The sequence below is a fragment of the Sinocyclocheilus grahami genome, unplaced genomic scaffold, assembly GCF_001515645.1.
Source record: "Sinocyclocheilus grahami isolate Dianchi unplaced genomic scaffold, SAMN03320097.WGS_v1.1 scaffold308.1, whole genome shotgun sequence".
Lineage (NCBI taxonomy): Eukaryota > Metazoa > Chordata > Actinopteri > Cypriniformes > Cyprinidae > Sinocyclocheilus > Sinocyclocheilus grahami.
This window is the reverse complement of record NW_015505487.1, coordinates 421,864-443,480: the sequence shown is the minus strand read 5'-3', so window position 1 is coordinate 443,480 and position 21,617 is coordinate 421,864. Positions and strand designations below refer to the sequence as shown.

Below are 21,617 nucleotides of genomic sequence, written 5' to 3'. Positions count from 1 at the left end.
TTTTAAGGGTTCCAAATAATAAGCACCCACTAGAACCTTGCTGTATTTCAATAATGCTTGATCTGAACCAGGCTACATTTTTTCCAGTAACTCTGCTCTTTCAGGCCTGACCGTGCTTGTCCTTTGCACTTAACATTTTTAATGCGGGCAACAATGTTAATGGCAGACTCCTACTGCTGTGTTTAGCCAAGTATGACGATGAAAATACCTGTGGGTCAGAAATTATTTTGATAACTCAATCTGGCCCACTGTTACCATGGCAACACGTCTCTGAGATAGAAGGTTGGCGGGAGAGTGATTTTGATATTGTGGGCATGCTTGAATAGATTCAGAGGGCGGCCATTAAAATAAAAAGGCTACATTAGACCTGGGGGATACTGATATATAACAGAAATGGCTTGAATAACTTGATGATCGAGTGGGATTTTCATTTTCAACTGTTAGAACAGCTCAGCTGTGTCCAGTACAGCAGCATAAAGGTGTTTTGTGCTCGTCTACAGAGGAGACAGACTGAGTAGTCAGGGAAAATTAACTTAATTACAGGCACTATTGAATTTCACTTGCCGTCACGTCTAAGAGAGGGTGCTGGATATGTTTCCTGACCGCTCAATCCCACTTTTCTTCATCTCTCGGCCTCTTGCTTCAGGCAAACACCCATGAACACAAGGACATGGCTGTACTTTTGTCCTTGTGTGTTCTTGAACATCAAACCTCAATGCATAATAATTTTGACAGCTTGTGTGACACAAACCTCTGCTGTTTAGATTAATTGCGCTTGCAGTGAAATAAAACCATATCTGTTGAATCTTGCACAACAGAGCGTGGGTAATAAACAGTGCCTGTTTTGTGCCTCCTCCGCCCTGTGACATTCATTAAGCTCCAGTAGTTTCCTCCCTGGCATTACCTGCTCCTGATGATGAGGGTCATTAGGTCAAGCTTTAACCTGTAAATGGGCGCCAGTGAAGACAGGGTGTAAACATGCATCAGGTCAGGTGGTTTGGTACTGTTTGTTCCAGAGGTGAACAGAGTGGCCTGATTTCTTCATTTGTTTCTTCAGGATTCTTACACTCCCTCTTTTTTCCCAGACTAACCTCAGGTTACACCAGCTGACTCCTGACTATAATATACTATTTGTTGAATCTAGTTAACAAGCGGAAAAAAATAGAAAACACCTTGTTACGGAACAATTTGTTTTGCTATGTTTCTGGTGTTTTTATGGAAGAGTAGAGTTCCAGTAAAAAATCAAGGAATAAATAAGCAATTTTAAAAAAGTAATCTATAAAAACAAACCAATTGTTAAATGGAAAAAAAATAAAAAATGTATACATAAAAATGTTTTTATGTATAAATTTTTTTAAATACAAATACCTTCCCATAAATAAATATCAATAACATTCCCATCACTTTTGACCTATTTAATGCAGTATTTTTTTTATTTATTATTTTATTTTATTTAAAAAAAAATTGTTTTATTAAAATAATAAAGTGATATTTATTTTTAAAAGCAATTTTTACATTTTGCAATTCAGTTTTAGCTGCACACTGGAGCCTACCATCATAATATGTTTAAGAAAATTTAACCAACTGTTTTTATCATTTATTATGACTATTAGTTATAATTTTGCAGAAATATCTCCATTTCCCCCTTCAGGTTGTGTTTTAGACAGGCTGCAGACTAATGACCTATTTCAAAGCAGGCAGGTGGATCAATAGCAGTTATCTCATTGGCAGATGTCCAGTGACCCGAACAAACAGCATACAGTAGGTAGCGTCTGTCCTGGGTTACGGTTAGGATCAATACATGGTCTTTGAACTATTACACCTAATATTACACCACAATTTACTTTCATTATCCACAAAACAATGCAATTGGGTATTTTAATATTATGATTTTCATGCCTGAAAAGTGAATGTAATATGCTAATATGCATTCTAATCATGCTTAACTTTAAAATATTAATATATAAAACTACATTTTAACATTTTGTAAGTGGCACAAAGGGAATTGTGGTTGGTTGCTAAGGCATTGCTATGTGGTTGCTAAGGCATTCTGGCATTCGATTGCTAGAATGCGGCTATGCAGTTGCTAGGTCGTTACTTAAAAAAGCGATATTCTGTGTGATTTTTTTATTATTTTTATAAATTTATTTTTCATTAATTTATGTATGCCTGCTATATCATCTGCCATGCAAATATTGTAAGTCTACAAACGCAACAGCACACATCTGTCTCAATATACCATATCATTTGAGGTGTCATTAAATGGTACAGAAGAAGATGTCTATTGAAGTTTAATGTACCTTTTATGTAGATATAAAGTATTTTTATATTTATATATTTTATCATATATTATATATCTCATAAATATATAAAATATATAAGTATTATATATATAATTATATTAGCTTTGTTCATATACCAAACCTAATAGCAATAGTAATAGTGATGCTAGCCTCAGAAAGTACAGCTAAATATAAAATATACATCAGCTAGAAATTGCTCTTTGTGAGTGCAATCTTTATTTAATACATTTTAAAAGTCCCTGTGCCAGTCACAGATGCCTGGAAATGTCATGGAATCCATTTAATCTAAAGTATAGGAATCTTCATTTAATATTTTACATATTACTACACAAAAACATCCCTCACTTTTGTCTTAAACCCTTGATTCGTACTACATCCGCTCTGGCTAAAAATAAAACGGCTGCTTTAGCAGGACAGTAAATCATTCCCATCTCCCAAGAATCCCTGAATAATTAAAAATCCATAAATGAAGTGCCAGTGTGATCGAGCTTGTTATACATTCTAAAGAACATTCTCTTGTCTCACAGTTTACCCGTGTCCATGAAGAGAAATCCGGCCATGTGATGCGAAAACTGCCGACAGCATCCTGAATCAGGATCATAAATAATGTAGGAGCATCAGCAGGCCCCGGTGGGGGCTTATATTGCATTGCTCTGAGTCTTGCTAATGATAGTGAGAGAAAAAGAGTGAGAGAGCGAGAGAGACAGCAAAGCGGAGAGAGATCTGAGCGTGTCCCGGAGCAGTCGGAAAACTCACGCTGAGAAGACCTGCAGCCATCTCTGCTTCTGTGAGGTTTATGGGACACGGGACCACAGCAAAGGGAGTGGGACAACATGGATGTGGGAAGGACAGACTGACTATTTGTTGTGCTATTTGTCTGTGTGGCTCATTCTCTCTCTCTCTCTCTCTCTCTCATTCTGTCTCTCCGTGGAGTAAAGGAAGGCGGGCCATACAGGAGGGAGAGGAAATCACAGGGGCTGATAAGTAGGGTCCACTTTGTCTCCATCTCTCTCTCCATCAGCTCTCTCGTTCAGCATGGAGCCCAACAGCCCTAAGAAAATTCAGTTTGCCGTTCCGCTCTTCCAGAGCCAGTTGGATCCCCAGGCGTCCGAGCATGTAAGTAGAGAGAGGCTCTTTTATTGCATTGTGCCTAATGGAGACTGGCCTGCATTGCTCTTCGGCTCCCTTGAGGCTGTCTTGAAGCATCAGATCTGTGCAGATTGCTGCCAAACTCAGTTTTATGATATGATGTCATGCATAGTGGGATTGTAGTGCTTGGAAAATGTGTAATTTTTTAATGCACACCACCGTAATGACTTGAACAAACTGTGTTTTGCATGCACTTAAGTGCGAGGAGGGAATGAAACATTTGCTGTTTGCTTTCAAAATACTGTATTACATGCCAAATTAGTTTTTGTCGACTATTTTGACAGGGGTATTTCAAACAGTGTGAACTGGTGATAAAGGGTGACCATGCATCGCAAAAAATTTTTTTTTGTTTTTTGTAAAAATTGTCGTTTGTGCAGCAGAATATATTCTTATTGTGGTCCTGCTAGGGCTGCATAATTAATCGAATTTCTAATCGTGATTTCAATTATGGAGGCCACAATCGTTCAAAGTCCACTTATGTTATTCTGCGTGCTCAAGATGCGTTTTTTCTTTCTACATGTTATCTTAAGGGTTTACCATTGTTTTAGTTTTAGTAATAAAACAATAATTAATAATCGCAATTACAATTTCAAGGGAATAATTGACAATTATGATTTTTTTTGTCATAATCGTGCAGCCCTAGTTCCTGCTATAGTAGAGCTGTTCATTGATGGATCCGGATACAGCAGTGAGGCTTCATGCCCGGCTGTAAAAGTGTTTGATGTTGGTGCTGTTGCTGACAATGTCATGTTTTGACAGGGGTATTTCAAACAGTGTGAACTGGTGATAAAGGGTGACCGTGCATCGCAAAAATTTTTTTTTGTTTTTTGTAAAAATTGTCGTTTGTGCAGCAGAATATATTCTTATTGTGGTCCTGCTAGGGCTGCATAATTAATCGAATTTCTAATCGTGATTTCAATTATGGAGGCCACAATCGTTCAAAGTCCACTTATGTTATTCTGCGTGCTCAAGATGCGTTTTTTCTTTCTACATGTTATCTTAAGGGTTTACCATTGTTTTAGTTTTAGTAATAAAACAATAATTAATAATCGCAATTACAATTTCAAGGGAATAATTGACAATTATGATTTTTTTTGTCATAATCGTGCAGCCCTAGTTCCTGCTATAGTAGAGCTGTTCATTGATGGATCCGGATACAGCAGTGAGGCTTCATGCCCGGCTGTAAAAGTGTTTGATGTTGGTGCTGTTGCTGACAATGTCATAACCGGAAAGTGTTAGGCTGATTTTATGATGATGCCGGCTTGTCCAATCAGTGGCAGTCTGTCTTGTGCTGAGTAAGTTCTCCATCAGTGTTCACTCTTGTTTCTTGGAGCCTTTTTAAAAAAAATAATAAATAAATAAAATAACCTGGACTGATGCAGGTTCAGGGCTCAGTGATTTTATGTGCTGGCACAATCAGGCTAGTAGTTCAGATTGTTACCTACCCTGCAGCTGAAGGAGCGATTGTACTATACCACTGAGGAGAAGTACTTTTAGTACTTCGCTTCATGCATTTGTTTTCAAGCAGATCCAAGATGCTTAGAATTTTTTTTGTAGCATAGTAGTTTTTGCCCAGCTTTGGCCATTTTCATAAAACCAAGCTAGATAATGTTATGTTACCTTCCGGCCTCATATAATTCAGCAGCATCCAGTAAGGTCATGAGAAACTTATAGTCGTGCAACTAGTGAGTTGGCTGTGGCTTGATAACAGCTGTACATGATCAACAAACGTTGATGCGAAAATGCCGTACTGGCTCGATAGGTCAAGTGATGGCTCTTGAATCTCTCTCACACTCTGGGTAATTCTTACAGGTTCATCTCTTATTTCATATAAAATTGACTCTGATGTTCAGGCATATTTCTAACCGCATGGAGGTGGACTACATTGTTGAGTGTAAGCTCATGCTGTTTCACACGTGTTGAGACAGCATGTTGTAAGGCTAAATGTGATCTAAACCCAGCAGCCTTCTTCAGGGAATTGATTGCATTGACCCCAGTGAATCACCCAACAAATGCTGGTGTCTGGACACATGGGGTAAATCAGTCAGCATGAACATTTTACGCCCGTGTTCCATCTGTTATTAAAAAGTACCATGGCAATACTACAACTACAATATAAATGTATATCATTTTAGAGTGGTTTTGGGGCATTTTCTTACTGGTCAGGCTGAGGGACCAGCTTAATCCAGCTAAAACCAGCTTAAGCTTGGTGTTTTTCCAGCAGGACGCTGTATTAAATTAAACCAATAAGCCACTCAAGGATGTGTATCATAGTGATTATACCATGGTTAAATGGGTTTTACTACCTCCACAATACTTTTGTTAATGACAGTATAATTATTATAGGGTTTTTTTCTCTCTTCAGATTCGCAAACGCAGACCAACTCCAGCCACTTTGGTCATCTACAATGAGCCCAGTGCATCAGGTAAGAGCTTTAAATCATTAAACAAGTTGATGCTTCATTGTAGTCACTGAAAGGGCTAGTTCAGCCAACAAGGCGCTATTGAACTAGAGCCCTGCTCTGTATCTAAATTAAGATAAGAATCTGCAGTGAACGGTCTGTCCCTCATTAAGCAGTAACTTTAGGGTAAAGTTTTCAGTATTCTCTCACTGAGCAAATCTCTAACGCTATACATTTGCTTTGGTTAACTGGCATCAGCATCCCTAATGCATTAATACTAGACCTCATGACTGTTCTTTTCAAAAACAAACAAGATTTGGTCTATTTGTGCATCATTTGGAGGTGTTTTTCAAGGTTCGATTTCAGCTGTGGCGTATTTCTTTTGAATTTCTGCTATCGTTTACGTAAAGCCGTGGGTTTCTGTATTGTTATGAAAATAGGCCCTCTCCAATTCTCATGTAGAATCATTATATGATATTGCGGGAGGAAATGTGCTCTTCTGGTTTAAAGGACAACTTGATAGGTCTGATGAGGTCATTTCACATTGGAGTGTCTGTAATCTAGCCTTGGGTCGGAACAGCACAACACGGTGTGAATGTGGCAACGGTCAACAGGCTTCTATCAGCACAAACAACCCACCTATGGCGTCAGCATATGCGAGCGGACAGGCTGTGTGGACCATCGCTCTACAGCTCTGTCATCTATTTCAAGCGTTGTCTCTTCTGGGTGAACTTTCAGTTTAACCCCAATGTAGAACGATGCGGCTTATCTATGAGTGGAATTCAGGGTTATTTGGGAAATGGATGGGACGTATTTAGCTGAGATTCAATTATATGTGCTATCTGCAAATGACACTTTGGAAGGTTAATATAGAAGCCGGTTCTCGCCTCAGAATGAATAAAATAGGAATTGTGACTTTACATCCCACAATGTGCCTTTATAGCTCTCAGTGTGACTTCAAATCTCTCAAGATGACTTCATATCTAACAATGTGACATTTAAAGGGGATATCGGATGCCCATTTTCCACAAATTGATATGATTCTTTAGGGTCTTCATGAACTGTCTGCAACATACTTTGGTTAAAATTCCTCAGTGGTCATGTAAAACATCACCCTTTTTACCTTGTCAAAAACAGCTCTGATCACAGCGACCCATTTCGATGCATGTCTCTTTAAATGCTAATGAGCTCTGCTCACCCCGCCCCTCTCTTCCGTGGAAGAGGAAAGGCGATTCGCAGTGTGAGCCTTACTTCTTCTGGAGGTGCAGCTGGATCATGAACAGTGGGTACTGATCCATCCTTGAGTTTTAACTGCCTTGAATTGTCCCTCGTTCAGAAAGCAGTCTGGAGTAAAATGATTTGCACAAACATAAACGAATTTAGGCGTATTCGGTGGTGCATTACCATCAAAAACAAAAGTAATCCACCGCGTCCTCAGTGGCTCTCATGTCGGGAGAAAATGAAGACTCTCATGTTCACTTTTGCATCCAACTGAAAACACCTGCATTGCATTAGAGTCTTTTCGCTACAGCTGCTCGAGCGAGGAGAAAATGCCGGACAGCGTATAACTGGCTGAGGGTGGAGATATGCTAATACGGGATAGTCCGTCAGTACTTGTGGGTGGGGCTTGTGCAATATGACATCATATTGCTCAGAAAATCAAAACAGCTTGATTATTGAGACTGTTTGGGTTTTTGGGGGGATTAAAAAAAGTAGTGATTGGACTTTTATCATTGTATGGTGGTTGTGACCACACACTGCTAACCACAATTGCAACTTTTTTCTCATACTGTAATTGCAACTTTTTATATCACAATTGCAAATCTTACAGTGTCATTATATCTCACTTAATTTCTTATTTTAAACTCACGATTACCTTTTTAAACATTTTAAAAGTGAGAAACTGGCTTTACATACTGTAGCTGTTCCTTAAGACTTGCATGGAACATTCATGTGGTCTTCACCTCAAGATTTTTCTTTTCAAACCTACATTATGCTGAGTAAGTTCATATGTTTTCCACATGCAAGCAGAATCAATAAGGTTGAGGGAAATGCCAGCACATTAGCGTCATCAGTAAACATGGTAACCTCAACCCTAATCCCACTCAACAGCCCACACAAGAAACTGTTTTTTTGGCTCTGTAAATGTAGAAAAATCATTCCAGAGTCTAAACAAATGCTGCCAAGTCATGTCAGAATGATCACGATTTGAGCACACATGAATGCCATCACAATGTTTTTGCTTGGAAATTAAAGAATGAAGGTGGAAGCTAATTGGTATCATTTATAATTACTTTTTAATTGTAAATGTGGTTTGTATAATTGACTTTGTTCACATTTTGATGAGACGTGCCAGACAGCACTACTCATTTAGCCACGTTTATGAGGCACCAGGCTTGTGGGACAAAACTTCCCATAATTCTCTGTGGCAGCATGAAAATGATCAAATACACAGATAAAGCATAATTTCCACACCTAATGTGCATCATTTGATCTTCAGTGTTGCATTAGCACTAAAAACGCTTCCTGTGCTTGTCAAGTGAAAAGAGAGAATGAAATATGAAATTGCTCAATGCGTCCAATTTATTCAGACCAAAAATCTATAACGCATCACATCGTAATTATGACTTCCAAGCTTGTAAGTTGGAACTTCCCAGAAGCACTTGAAGGCAGAAGAATTTTACAGAGGCATATAATGTCATATGCTCATGTTGTGACAGTGAATTGTTTAAATGTGCTGGCTACTTTGAGGTCAGACATCAGTGATTCTTGAGAACTGGGACAAAACAGGCCACAGAACTGTAAAATCAAGTTTACTCTATGCATCAAGGAACTGTTTTGAATTAATCTGTTCAACATGTTCAGAGGTTTTTACATATTTGGGTGCTGCTTCTTCCGTGATATGTATATATGGCCGTATTTACATAAAGAGAGACAAATCTGTGAAACATTATCAAACAGGTATATATTTTTCCCACCTTTTCCTTTTGTCATTACATAGTAATGTTTTTATGTATTATTATTATATTATAGAATCACCCCCCTTTAAAATAATCCCATGTTTTTGCTTTGCAGCCTAAAATGGAGACGGACACAGTTTTTGTTTTATCCAGCTGTATTTACTTAGCTGTGCATCTTATAACATCCAAGTGAAACATGTCAGAAACAAATTTAAAAAACAGAATCACTGAGTTGGAAAAAGGATCACCCCTTTGTGTCAGTATTTTGTTGAACCACCTTTTGCTTTAATTACAGCCTTTAGTCTGTTGGGATATGTCTCTTTCTCTACTAACTTTGCACATCTAGACTTTGCAATATTTGCCCACTCTTCTGTGCAAAACTGCTCAAGTTCAGTTAAATGTGATGGTGAGCGTATGCGGACTGCAGTCTTCAAGTCATTCCACAGATTTTCAGTGGGGTTTAAGCATAAAAACATGGACGTAGTGTCCGTGACGTCACCCGTAGTTCTCTGAAGAGTGTTTTTGAAGCTCAAAGTGGGCGGAGCGGGCAGTCGCCATCTTGGAAGCGCGTCACCGCGCGTCACTCCCGGATAATCAAAAATGGGCAAAAAGGTGGGAGCTGGTTGCTGAAGCCACACCCACCTAGCTCGACGGCAGTGTCAGCAGCGGCAATCCACCTGTCACTCAAGTGGCCACACCCTTAATTACGCAGAACTTTAAGGCTTAATATGATTTAAACAGATGAGTTATAAAAAAATTAATAAATCACCCCCCTCACAGTTGTCATGAAGGGCAAAATTAACTATATAGACCAAAATCTTTTTTTGAACCAGGCTGTAAACATGTTTTTTTTCTGCTGTAAAGTTGGACATTTTAACATGGGGAATTTATGGGATTGACTCCCTTTTGCAGCCAGCCTCTAGCGGCCAGTTGACGAATTAGAGTTTAAGTCACTTCCGTGTTGGCTTCACGAGAGAGAGCGGGAGGTTGCCGCTTGGATTTAAGTCTGGGCTCTGACTAGTCCATGCAAGGACATTCACCTTTTTCTCCTTCAATCACTGTGTGCTTTGGGTCATTGTCATGTTGGAAGGTAAACCTTTTTCCCATTGACAACTTTCGGGCAGAGGGCAGCAGATTTTCCTCAAGAATTTGACGGTATTTTGCCCCATCCATTTTTCCTTCTATCCTGACAAGTGCTCCAGTCCTGCTGCAGAGAAACACCCCATAACATGACTTTACCACCTCCATGCTTTACTGTAGGAATGCTGTTATTTGAATAGTGAGCTGTTGTGGATTTCCGCCAGACATATCGTTTGGTGTCGAGGCCAAATAATTAAATTTTAGTCATCTCTGCCACAGAATCTTCAAGGTGCTTTTTGGCAAAGCTCAGTCGCGACTGCATGTGGCCTTTCTTGAGGAGTGACCTTTTTCTTGCAACCCTCCCATACAAGCCACGTTTGTGGAGAATTTGTGATATTGTCACATGCACACAATGACCACTCTTTGTCATAAATTCCTGCATCTGCTTCAGAGTTGCTGTCGGCCTCTTGGGCGCCTCTCTGACCAGTTTCCTCCTGCTCTTTCATACAGTTTGGAGCGATGTCCTGATCTAGGGAGGGTCTGTGCTGTACCAGACACCTTCCACTTCTTAATTATAGACTTTGAATTTTTTTATTTGTGCCAGTCCACAACTTTATACCAGAGATCTATACCCACCCATAATTGATTGTTTGCTTCAGTTGCACTACCAAGGACTTAAAAATGCTCCAGGAAAGCTCTTTTCATGCTGAGCTAATCAAAATGAACACAGCTGATCACAGTTGAAAGTCAAATGGCTTTGTGTGCCATTAGAGAAGGTGATTAGCTACACCTGAGTTTACAAGTCATTTTTAGGAGGGGGTGACACTTCTTCCAACTCAGTGATACTGTTTTCTTTTCTGACATGTTGGTGTTATATCTTTCACTTGGATGTTATAAGTTGCACTGAGTAAATACAGCTGAATAAATCAAAAACTGTTTCAGGCATTTCAGGACGCAAAGCAACAAAATGTGATTATTTTCTATACTGACTGTATATAATCTCAAACATCCAGTGTCAGAGTGTCTTCACAAATGGTTCAATATCAGTGAATAAACATAGCAAATTATCCACCTCATCTGAGTTTTCAGGACTAGTCTTGGCTGGAAGCTCACAGAGATCAAATGTGCCCATACTCTAGTGTTTGACTTGGCAGAGACGACTGGTTTTCACGATAAAGCTTAACCAAACCCTCTCGCTGGAGCCAGCATTGCCATCTGCCAGTTCTGCTTGAGAAGAGGGCCTTGTTATGAGCTCACAAGCTTCCCTTGACTAAGAGCGTTTATTGTCTCCCGACGGTTGCCAGGTCTTACTCAACAGAGATGACATGCTCTCCAGCAAAGCCATTCAAACCTGACAAATGACTGGGAAGTGCTGTTAATTTCAGAGCTGTTTGTTTTTCCTGATTGATGCCGACGATCGCTGGGTGGTTGTTGTAATGTTGTGGTTGTGCACGGAGAACGGCTGCTTATTTTTCCTTGCTGATTTTGGATGTAGATCGCAGGGGCGTGTTGAGGAGGTGGGATGCACAGAGCTGCATTCACAAAACAAGCACCTCTTTGTTTGACTGGCATTTCTTCCTCTGATCCAAAACACTTGGAATAGGTCCTTTATAAAGAAAGTTTTTGAAGCTTTATGAACTTGCGTCACACGATTGCTGCTTGTCATAAACTGGGCACCATGTATCCGCGAGCAGAAGATGAAGTTGAAGACTGGCTTGGTTTTTGTTGCTGTTAGAATGGTAATTTGGTCCAGTGTTCATGGAGCAGAACCTGTGGCTTTGGCAGGGACGTTTTGTGCAATACGTCTTTGTAATAAGGTCCTCGTGTGTGGAGCCAGTGGGCCCATAAATGCAGAAAGCTCTTCTGGCTACTGTGGTTCACTGTGTGCCTCTGATTTTACTTAACGTCTAAGGTCTAAAATCATAATCCAGCCTTTGCTTTAGGTGAGGGAATAAAGATGCTCAGTGGCTTTAAGAGAAATCATGGGCTTTTAAAGTCTTCTTTCCTCTTTAAACACGTGTAACACCAGTCCAGTAGTGGTGCATACAGTCCTCGCAGTACATAATAGTTTTCATTGTATAAATGTACAATACAAAACACAGACTACATACTAAAATAATTCAGTATAAGTTAAATATACTGTATACAGTGGCCCTCCAAATATATGAATTTCATTATCAATCCAAATAGCAAGCAAATTAGTTTGCCATAACTAACTTCACAGTTTTAAACCATTTTTGCAGTTAATCAAGTTGATTTTAGTGCATGTATGAAGTCAGTTCACACAGGAATCCTGTGCATATTTCTTCAATATAAATGCAACTTTGATATTTTCAGTGCAATAACATTTGAAGATTTTCTAATGTGACTTGATGATGGAATATATCTGTATGTTTTTTTTGTCATAAAATGGCTTTTATTTCACAAGGATTGATCGAAAGTAACAGTAAAGACATTTATACTGTTACAAAAGATCAGCTTCACCTTTCTATTCAACAAATAATCCTGGGGAAAAAAGTATAACAGTTTCAACATTTTACTATTTTCAGAACTGATCATATTTTTAAGCAGCAAATCAGCATATTAGAATGATTTTTGAAGGATCATGTGACACTGAAAACTGGAGTAATGATGCTAAAAATTCAGCTTAGCATCACAGCAAGAACGAAATAATAATAATATATTCAAATACAGAACAGGCATTTTACAGTGGGTACGGAAAGTATTCAGACCCCCTTAAAATTTTCACTCTTTGTTATATTGCAGCCATTTGCTAAAATCATTTAAGTAATTTTTTTTTCCTCATTAATGTACACACAGCACCCCATATTGACAGAAAAACACAGAATTGTTGATATCTTTTATCAGAAAACTTTTTGTGTGAAATAAAATCTGCGACAAAATTAAAATGAACAATTTGATGATTCTGTTTTATTGAAGCTACAGCAATAACAACCTTCCAATTAATACCAGATTGCAAATGTTCCAGGTCCTCACTGCAAAATCTACTATTTAAAAAAAAAAAAAAGTTTATAAGAATATTCCAGTATTTTATCAATTCATTTGGAGTCCATAGACCACTATGGGCTCCAAACACTTCATGAAGAGATTACAGATTCAAACTCAAGGCGCTACATAAGCTTTGAGAGCAAAAATTATTTTAAAAATTCTTCGTATCTACATTTTCTGCATTTATAAAGCACTGAAATGGTATTAGCAGTAAGTCCCTCTGTTCTTTTTTCCCCTTCAGGAGATGACAAGCAGACTACAAGCAGTCAAACAGAAGTGAGTATCTAAAGCAATAGCAGAGAAGATAGATTAACCCTAGCACTTAAAATGAGCATTAGATTGGATCTCCCTCACTCCTGTCTCCAACATCACGGTATCAGACATCACACAGTGTTCTTTTCAGCCGTCTTAGTGGACGTGGCGGTATGTAAGCTAAGCCTCTGGCTGCTTCTCTGCAGAGGTCTCTATGCTAAGATGCTCAGCGGAGGGCTTTGCTATGAGATGGATGGAGCTCTGATGCAGTTGTCATTGATTACCTGCTGGAGCGAAGCTCCTGAAATAGAGTCTGCGTGAAATCAGATCCCCTCTCTCACGCTCTGCTTTTCCACTGTCCACGCCAGGCCCAGAGTGCCCAGCTGTCTCCAGCCCAGAGGAAACAGAGCGTCTACACGCCACCGACCATGAGAGGTATGAAGCCCGCATCCAACCATATACACCATGTGCATATTATGTGATGTTACAGGCTCTTACGTAACTATACCATCTGAGTCATTCCTGTTATGCAGTACCTTTTGAGTTTGGTAACATTTGAAAAAACAAATATACTTGTGTCATAATTTAGTATTTCTATAAAGGGACCAGACTTTCAGAAACTTAAATTTTAATAATTACAACTTGATTATGTATACAATGGCAAGAATTTAACAAGGTGATGGAAATTAAGAGCTAAATTTAGATATTTCTCAGTAATTACTGAGAGTTGACATGCATTTGATATTTTTCTATACCTTTGACAATATTGATATTATCATACTATTTTCTGTAACTGTACAGTATCAGCCACAAGGGATTGTTTTAGAGTCAAACAAGCCAATTAATAGTTATATGTATACCGTTTTTATAAGTAAATATATTTAAAATATTATTATTTTATACAGTTTACACTTATAATGTGTACATCTATGCATACTGGAAGTCTTCTGCTCCATTTACTCCTCTTACTCCATATACATGTATAGTATATTATTTTTATTACTATTTTTATTCTTAATCCTACTTATTTGTGCACTTATTGCACACGAATAAAGGTTATCTGATTCTGATTATTGATGCACAGAACATAACAGAACAACAGATTTCATCAAATCCCTTGTTAATACCAGTGTTATTTTAGTATAATTTATATAGTATTGTACTTTATTTTTTGTTTATGTGCTTAATTAGATTTTTTTTTTTTGTTAATGTTTTAGTAGTTTTGTTTTCATTTTTAGTAGTTTTTGTTTTTTAAAAGCATGTCTATATAGTTTTTAATAGGCTTTAGTTTATTTAGTTTTTAATTATTTTGGTACTTCAACTTAAACTAAACAAAAATGAAAAAAAATAAAATAATAATTTTTTTGCTGAACTAGCTGAAATAAAATAAGTAATTCACTGTGTGATTACTAATTACTTGTGATTACTAATATGTCTAATATCTTCAATATATCTAATATCGAAGAAAAATTATAGATTAAGGCAACGAAAATGTACTGCATTGTAGAAATGCTCTGTCTATGCCATCTGTGTGTACAGTTTGATCCACAGTTTGATCTACTTAGCCATGCCATCTTCTCCATTAACGTTCACACTACACATATTTCACCGATGGAGGCGGCGTTTGGCATCCAATGACCCACACATGCAGCCCACACAACAGACTACTCACACTGCACGTGCTTATAGATCAGTCGCTAATATTAATACAGTTCCTCCGCTCTTAACCACCTACAGTGAGGTCCAAAGTCTGAGTCCACTTGTGAACATGTGTCTGTTTTTCCCAGCATGATTTGAGAATCATCCAAAGATCATCTTGAGCTTCAATGAAAGAAACATCTGATAATAACATGATCATTGTCAGAGATTTGATTAGTAGCCTAGAAATAATGCATAATTTCAAATATTTCTTATTTAGAATGTTTCGTTGTTTTTAATATTTAAGAATCCCAAACATTTGTATGTTTATGGGTTTAAATTAAATTCTGAATACCAGATTTTCAATGTGGTCTCAGACTTTAAACCCACTGTACATGATATAATACACTGCCTGTGTCCATTCATAGTTCTTCATTAAAAAGCGTTTTTATTTTAATTTGAAATATTTGTCCATTTTAAGCAGCGACTTAATTCAAAGTAAAGACTTCTCACAGATCAATGCAATGCATCAAGTGAACTGCTTTTCAGATTTCATTTTAATTTTTGATTCTTTAGTTTTGCTATCAAATAGTTAGAACTTCATTTAGTGTTCACTCCTTCCTGATTTACAGCTGCAGTTATTTTATGTATGATTTATTTGTGTTTATGCAGTTTATACACTGTTTGTGGTAAGCCAACAACTGTGAATCCAATTTTGTTATGATTCTCTCACTCCTAAAACTTTTCAGTGTATATGTGGCCACGGTATCTCTTTTCTTGTGGGGTTTCCACTCAGGGTTTCTACGGGTCTTGAAAAATGTCTTTAAAAGTCTTAATTCAACCTTTCACAAATTAAGGCCTTAAAAAGGACTTAAATGAGCAGAAAGTCTTAAATTCATAAAGTCATGGCATTAAATGTTGCATACATTGCTAAAAATGAATATCTTCCAAAATCTAAACATCCTTAAGTTAAGATAATTTTACTTGAAATGCAAAATGAAGATATGAAGACCTGTTTCCTGAGAAATTCACCAAAATTAAGTGAGTTTATGCTTAAAACAAGAAAAAATATCTGTTAATGGGATATGAAAACTTGTTTTCCCTTTAAATTAAAGGGGTCATGAACTGAGAAATCTAAATTCCCTTGATCTTTTGACATATCATACTATAAAATCATCCTGTAGGTTTCATAACTCAAAACTTTCTCATTAGTCTAAAAACAGCTTATATTGAAGCCAATCTGCCAAAACGACAGCTTGTGGAATGTCCCGCTCTAAACCCCGCCTTCGCAGAAGAAGATCAGCGCCTGCTTCTACATCACTGCCTGTTTAGCTCCGCCCACCAATTTGCGCACGTAGTGTAAATAACGAGAGAGACGAACGCAGGTCTACGCAGAAACTTAAGATAAAGATGCTCCAAAGACAACTAGACACTGTGCCGTGTCAAGCTGTGGAAAAACGCAGTCTTTGCATTGCCTTCCTTCTGATCCCAACATCAGGAAAGAGTGGTTAGCTTTATTTTTAATAAAGTTCCAGACCACGTCAGTAAAAGGTCATTTGTTCACTTCATTTCACAGCGGATTCGTTTACAAACAAGACACAATTCAACGCCAGATTTTCTGAAAGACTGAAATTGAAAGACGATTCTGTGCTGACTTTATTGTATCCGACAGTAATGTCGCACCACACAAGTATGAGTAACTGTTTTTATTATGTGATCACTATTGCTTTGTCTGTTATTACAGATCGTTTGATATGTACTGAGCATTTATGCCTTTATAACCTAAATCACAGCAGTGTCTGTTAGAAAACACTCTCTGTTTTGAGAATGCCTCCCCCCTCCTTTCTGTCTCTTTCTCTCTCCTTCTCTGAATCACCCCTCCTCTATCTGTTCTCTCTCTCTCTTGTATGGTGTTTGAATGTCTCTTAACCAATATTCAAGGTAAAGGAGTTTGTGCTGATTTATAAGGGGGGTTCAGCCTCTGTCGCCAGGAAGTCTATTCCTTATATGGATATGTTTTTCTGTATATGTGGCAATTACATCACACAGTGTTCTTTTCAGCCGTCTTAGTGGACGTGGCGGTATGTAAGCTAAGCCTCTGGCTGCTTCTCTGCAGAGGTCTCTATGCTAAGATGCTCAGCGGAGGGCTTTGCTATGAGATGGATGGAGCTCTGATGCAGTTGCCATTGATTACCTGCTGGAGCAGAGCTCCTGAAATAGAGTCTGCGTGAAATCAGATCCCCTCTCTCACGCTCTGCTTTTCCACTGTCCACGCCAGGCCCAGAGTGCCCAGCTGTCTCCAGCCCAGAGGAAACAGAGCGTCTACACGCCACCGACCATGAGAGGTATGAAGCCCGCATCCAACCATATACACCATGTGCATATTATGTGATGTTACAGGCTCTTACGTAACTATACCATCTGAGTCATTCCTGTTATGCAGTACCTTTTGAGTTTGGTAACATTTGAAAAAACAAATATACTTGTGTCATAATTTAGTATTTCTATAAAGGGACCAGACTTTCAGAAACTTAAATTTTAATAATTACAACTTGATTATGTATACAATGGCAAGAATTTAACAAGGTGATGGAAATTAAGAGCTAAATTTAGATATTTCTCAGTAATTACTGAGAGTTGACATGCATTTGATATTTTTCTATACCTTTGACAATATTGATATTATCATACTATTTTCTGTAACTGTACAGTATCAGCCACAAGGGATTGTTTTAGAGTCAAACAAGCCAATTAATAGTTATATGTATACCGTTTTTATAAGTAAATATATTTAAAATATTATTATTTTATACAGTTTACACTTATAATGTGTACATCTATGCATACTGGAAGTCTTCTGCTCCATTTACTCCTCTTACTCCATATACATGTATAGTATATTATTTTTATTACTATTTTTATTCTTAATCTTACTTATTTGTGCACTTATTGCACACGAATAAAGGTTATCTGATTCTGATTATTGATGCACAGAACATAACAGAACAACAGATTTCATCAAATCCCTTGTTAATACCAGTGTTATTTTAGTATAATTTATATAGTATTGTACTTTATTTTTTGTTTATGTGCTTAATTAGATTTTTTTTTTTTGTTAATGTTTTAGTAGTTTTGTTTTCATTTTTAGTAGTTTTTGTTTTTTAAAAGCATGTCTATATAGTTTTTAATAGGCTTTAGTTTATTTAGTTTTTAATTATTTTGATACTTCAACTTAAACTAAACAAAAATGAAAAAAAAAATAATAATAATTTTTTGCTGAACTAGCTGAAATAAAATAAGTAATTCACTGTGTGATTACTAATTACTTGTGATTACTAATATGTCTAATATCTTCAATATATCTAATATCGAAGAAAAATTATAGATTAAGGCAACGAAAATGTACTGCATTGTAGAAATGCTCTGTCTATGCCATCTGTGTGTACAGTTTGATCCACAGTTTGATCTACTTAGCCATGCCATCTTCTCCATTAACGTTCACACTACACATATTTCACCGATGGAGGCGGCGTTTGGCATCCAATGACCCACACATGCAGCCCACACAACAGACTACTCACACTGCACGTGCTTATAGATCAGTCGCTAATATTAATACAGTTCCTCCGCTCTTAACCACCTACAGTGAGGTCCAAAGTCTGAGTCCACTTGTGAACATGTGTCTGTTTTTCCCAGCATGATTTGAGAATCATCCAAAGATCATCTTGAGCTTCAATGAAAGAAACATCTGATAATAACATGATCATTGTCAGAGATTTGATTAGTAGCCTAGAAATAATGCATAATTTCAAATATTTCTTATTTAGAATGTTTCGTTGTTTTTAATATTTAAGAATCCCAAACATTTGTATGTTTATGGGTTTAAATTAAATTCTGAATACCAGATTTTCAATGTGGTCTCAGACTTTAAACCCACTGTACATGATATAATACACTGCCTGTGTCCATTCATAGTTCTTCATTAAAAAGCGTTTTTATTTTAATTTGAAATATTTGTCCATTTTAAGCAGCGACTTAATTCAAAGTAAAGACTTCTCACAGATCAATGCAATGCATCAAGTGAACTGCTTTTCAGATTTCATTTTAATTTTTGATTCTTTAGTTTTGCTATCAAATAGTTAGAACTTCATTTAGTGTTCACTCCTTCCTGATTTACAGCTGCAGTTATTTTATGTATGATTTATTTGTGTTTATGCAGTTTATACACTGTTTGTGGTAAGCCAACAACTGTGAATCCAATTTTGTTATGATTCTCTCACTCCTAAAACTTTTCAGTGTATATGTGGCCACGGTATCTCTTTTCTTGTGGGGTTTCCACTCAGGGTTTCTACGGGTCTTGAAAAATGTCTTTAAAAGTCTTAATTCAACCTTTCACAAATTAAGGCCTTAAAAAGGACTTAAATGAACAGAAAGTCTTAAATTCATAAAGTCATGGCATTAAATGTTGCATACATTGCTAAAAATGAATATCTTCCAAAATCTAAACATCCTTAAGTTAAGATAATTTTACTTGAAATGCAAAATGAAGATATGAAGACCTGTTTCCTGAGAAATTCACCAAAATTAAGTGAGTTTATGCTTAAAACAAGAAAAAATATCTGTTAATGGGATATGAAAACTTGTTTTCCCTTTAAATTAAAGGGGTCATGAACTGAGAAATCTAAATTCCCTTGATCTTTTGACATATCATACTATAAAATCATCCTGTAGGTTTCATAACTCAAAACTTTCTCATTAGTCTAAAAACAGCTTATATTGAAGCCAATCTGCCAAAACGACAGCTTGTGGAATGTCCCGCTCTAAACCCCGCCTTCGCAGAAGAAGATCAGCGCCTGCTTCTACATCACTGCCTGTTTAGCTCCGCCCACCAATTTGCGCACGTAGTGTAAATAACGAGAGAGACGAATGCAGGTCTACGCAGAAACTTAAGATAAAGATGCTCCAAAGACAACTAGACACTGTGCCGTGTCAAGCTGTGGAAAAACGCAGTCTTTGCATTGCCTTCCTTCTGATCCCAACATCAGGAAAGAGTGGTTAGCTTTATTTTTAATAAAGTTCCAGACCACGTCAGTAAAAGGTCATTTGTTCACTTCATTTCACAGCGGATTCGTTTACAAACAAGACACAATTCAACGCCAGATTTTCTGAAAGACTGAAATTGAAAGACGATTCTGTGCTGACTTTATTGTATCCGACAGTAATGTCGCACCACACAAGTATGAGTAACTGTTTTTATTATGTGATCACTATTGCTTTGTCTGTTATTACAGATCGTTTGATATGAACTGAGTATTTATGCGTTTTTGACCTAAATCACAGCAGAGTCCATCTATGAAGGCTGTAAGCTGTCAAACATACACAGCTGTTAGCCAATCATAGCAGTGGGCATTTACTTCTGAGTCTACAATCCGCCACACCTATTCAAAATAGGCCTATTACTGCTAAAATATCATGTTTTTTTATGTAAGTGGACCTCTCAGAAAAAGGCAGTTCATGACCCCTTTAAGTTGAGCCCATGGAAGATATAATTTTTTCTTGTTTTAATCTTAAACTCAGTTCATTTTGATTAGTTTTACAAAAAAATAAAAAAAGATTTAATTTCTTGTCACTTTGTTTCTCAAATAAATGTATAAGATTTAAGAATCTTAGATTTGCAATGGAAAACAAGACTGTGGAAGAACATCACTTTTTTGCAGTGTGATCAGAAGTTACAGTAAAAGTATTTTAGTGGTTGGGAGCAGAGCTATTCAAGCCTTAAGCTTTTTTATTATTAAAATAAATTTGATTGAAAAAAAAATGGAGATCAGTTGAAAGTTGTATTTTCAAACTTTGTTGTGTTGCTAATGCAACACACTGTGCACTCTCTAGACATTTACATTTAGAAAACGTACTGATGTATTGTGTTCTCTTCAGGTTATTCCTTAAATGTTCTTTTCTTGGTATTAAAAAGGTCTTTAAAAAGTTTTAAATTTACCTTCATAAAACCTGCAGAAACCCTGCCACTCCAGTGATGTCACATGTGAAAATGTGTGATCTTCCTTCAGACATCTCTTTTTATGAGGAGTAGAGTTTGTTGATTTTAATAATTGCTATTTTTTGCCAATTACAAGGGCAGCAGAGAGCAGGAAATGATCCAAACTGGATTCAAACTCTGGTCGCCTGCACATAAGTGCCACTGTGCAACATGCTAGAACAGGGGTGGCAAACTCCGGTCCTGGAGAGCCGCAGTCCTGCAAAGTTCAGCTCCAACCCTAATAAAAACTCACCTGCCTGAAGCTTCCTAGTAACCCTTCAGGCCTTGATTAGCTTGTTCAGGTGTGTTTGATTAGGGTTGAAGCAAAACTCTGCAGGGCTGCGGCTCTCCAGGACCGACGTTCGCCACCCCTGTGCTAGAACATGTGCACTGCCCTCCAGGCCACATTTTCGACAAAGTCGAGGTATTAAAGGGTTAGTTCACCCAAAAATGAAAATTCTGTCATTAATTACTCACCCTCGTGTTGTTCGAAACCCGTAAGACCTTCGTTCATCTTCGGAACACAAGTTAAGATATGTTTGATGAAATATGAGGGCTCTCTGACCCTCCCATAGACAGCAAGGTAACTACCACGTTCAAGGTCCAGAAAAGTACCAAGATGATCGACAAAGTAGTCCGTGTGACATCAGTGGTTCAACTGTAAAGTTACGAAGCTACGAGAAGAGAAGAGCTACAGTACCATGACGCGAGTGTGTGGCGGCGCTGACCCAGATCTGGCGTGATGTGGCGCCGCCACACGCTCGCGTCATGGTACTGTCGTGAACGCGCG

General features: G+C 37.5%; 1 protein-coding gene across 1 annotated transcript in view; it reads left to right on the top strand.

The window, feature by feature from the left end:
- Positions 1-3,006: 3,006 nt before the first annotated feature.
- Positions 3,007-21,617, top strand: part of LOC107601618 (protein phosphatase 1 regulatory subunit 1C-like) — a 21,111-nt gene continuing 2,500 nt past the window's right edge. Inside the window, exons 1-5 of the mRNA XM_016293864.1 lie at positions 3,007-3,090; positions 3,242-3,419; positions 5,818-5,878; positions 13,145-13,179; positions 13,524-13,590. Of these exons, the coding sequence (XP_016149350.1) occupies positions 3,339-3,419; positions 5,818-5,878; positions 13,145-13,179; positions 13,524-13,590 (244 nt within the window). The 5' untranslated portion in view covers positions 3,007-3,090; positions 3,242-3,338. The remainder of the gene's footprint in view (positions 3,091-3,241; positions 3,420-5,817; positions 5,879-13,144; positions 13,180-13,523; positions 13,591-21,617) is intronic.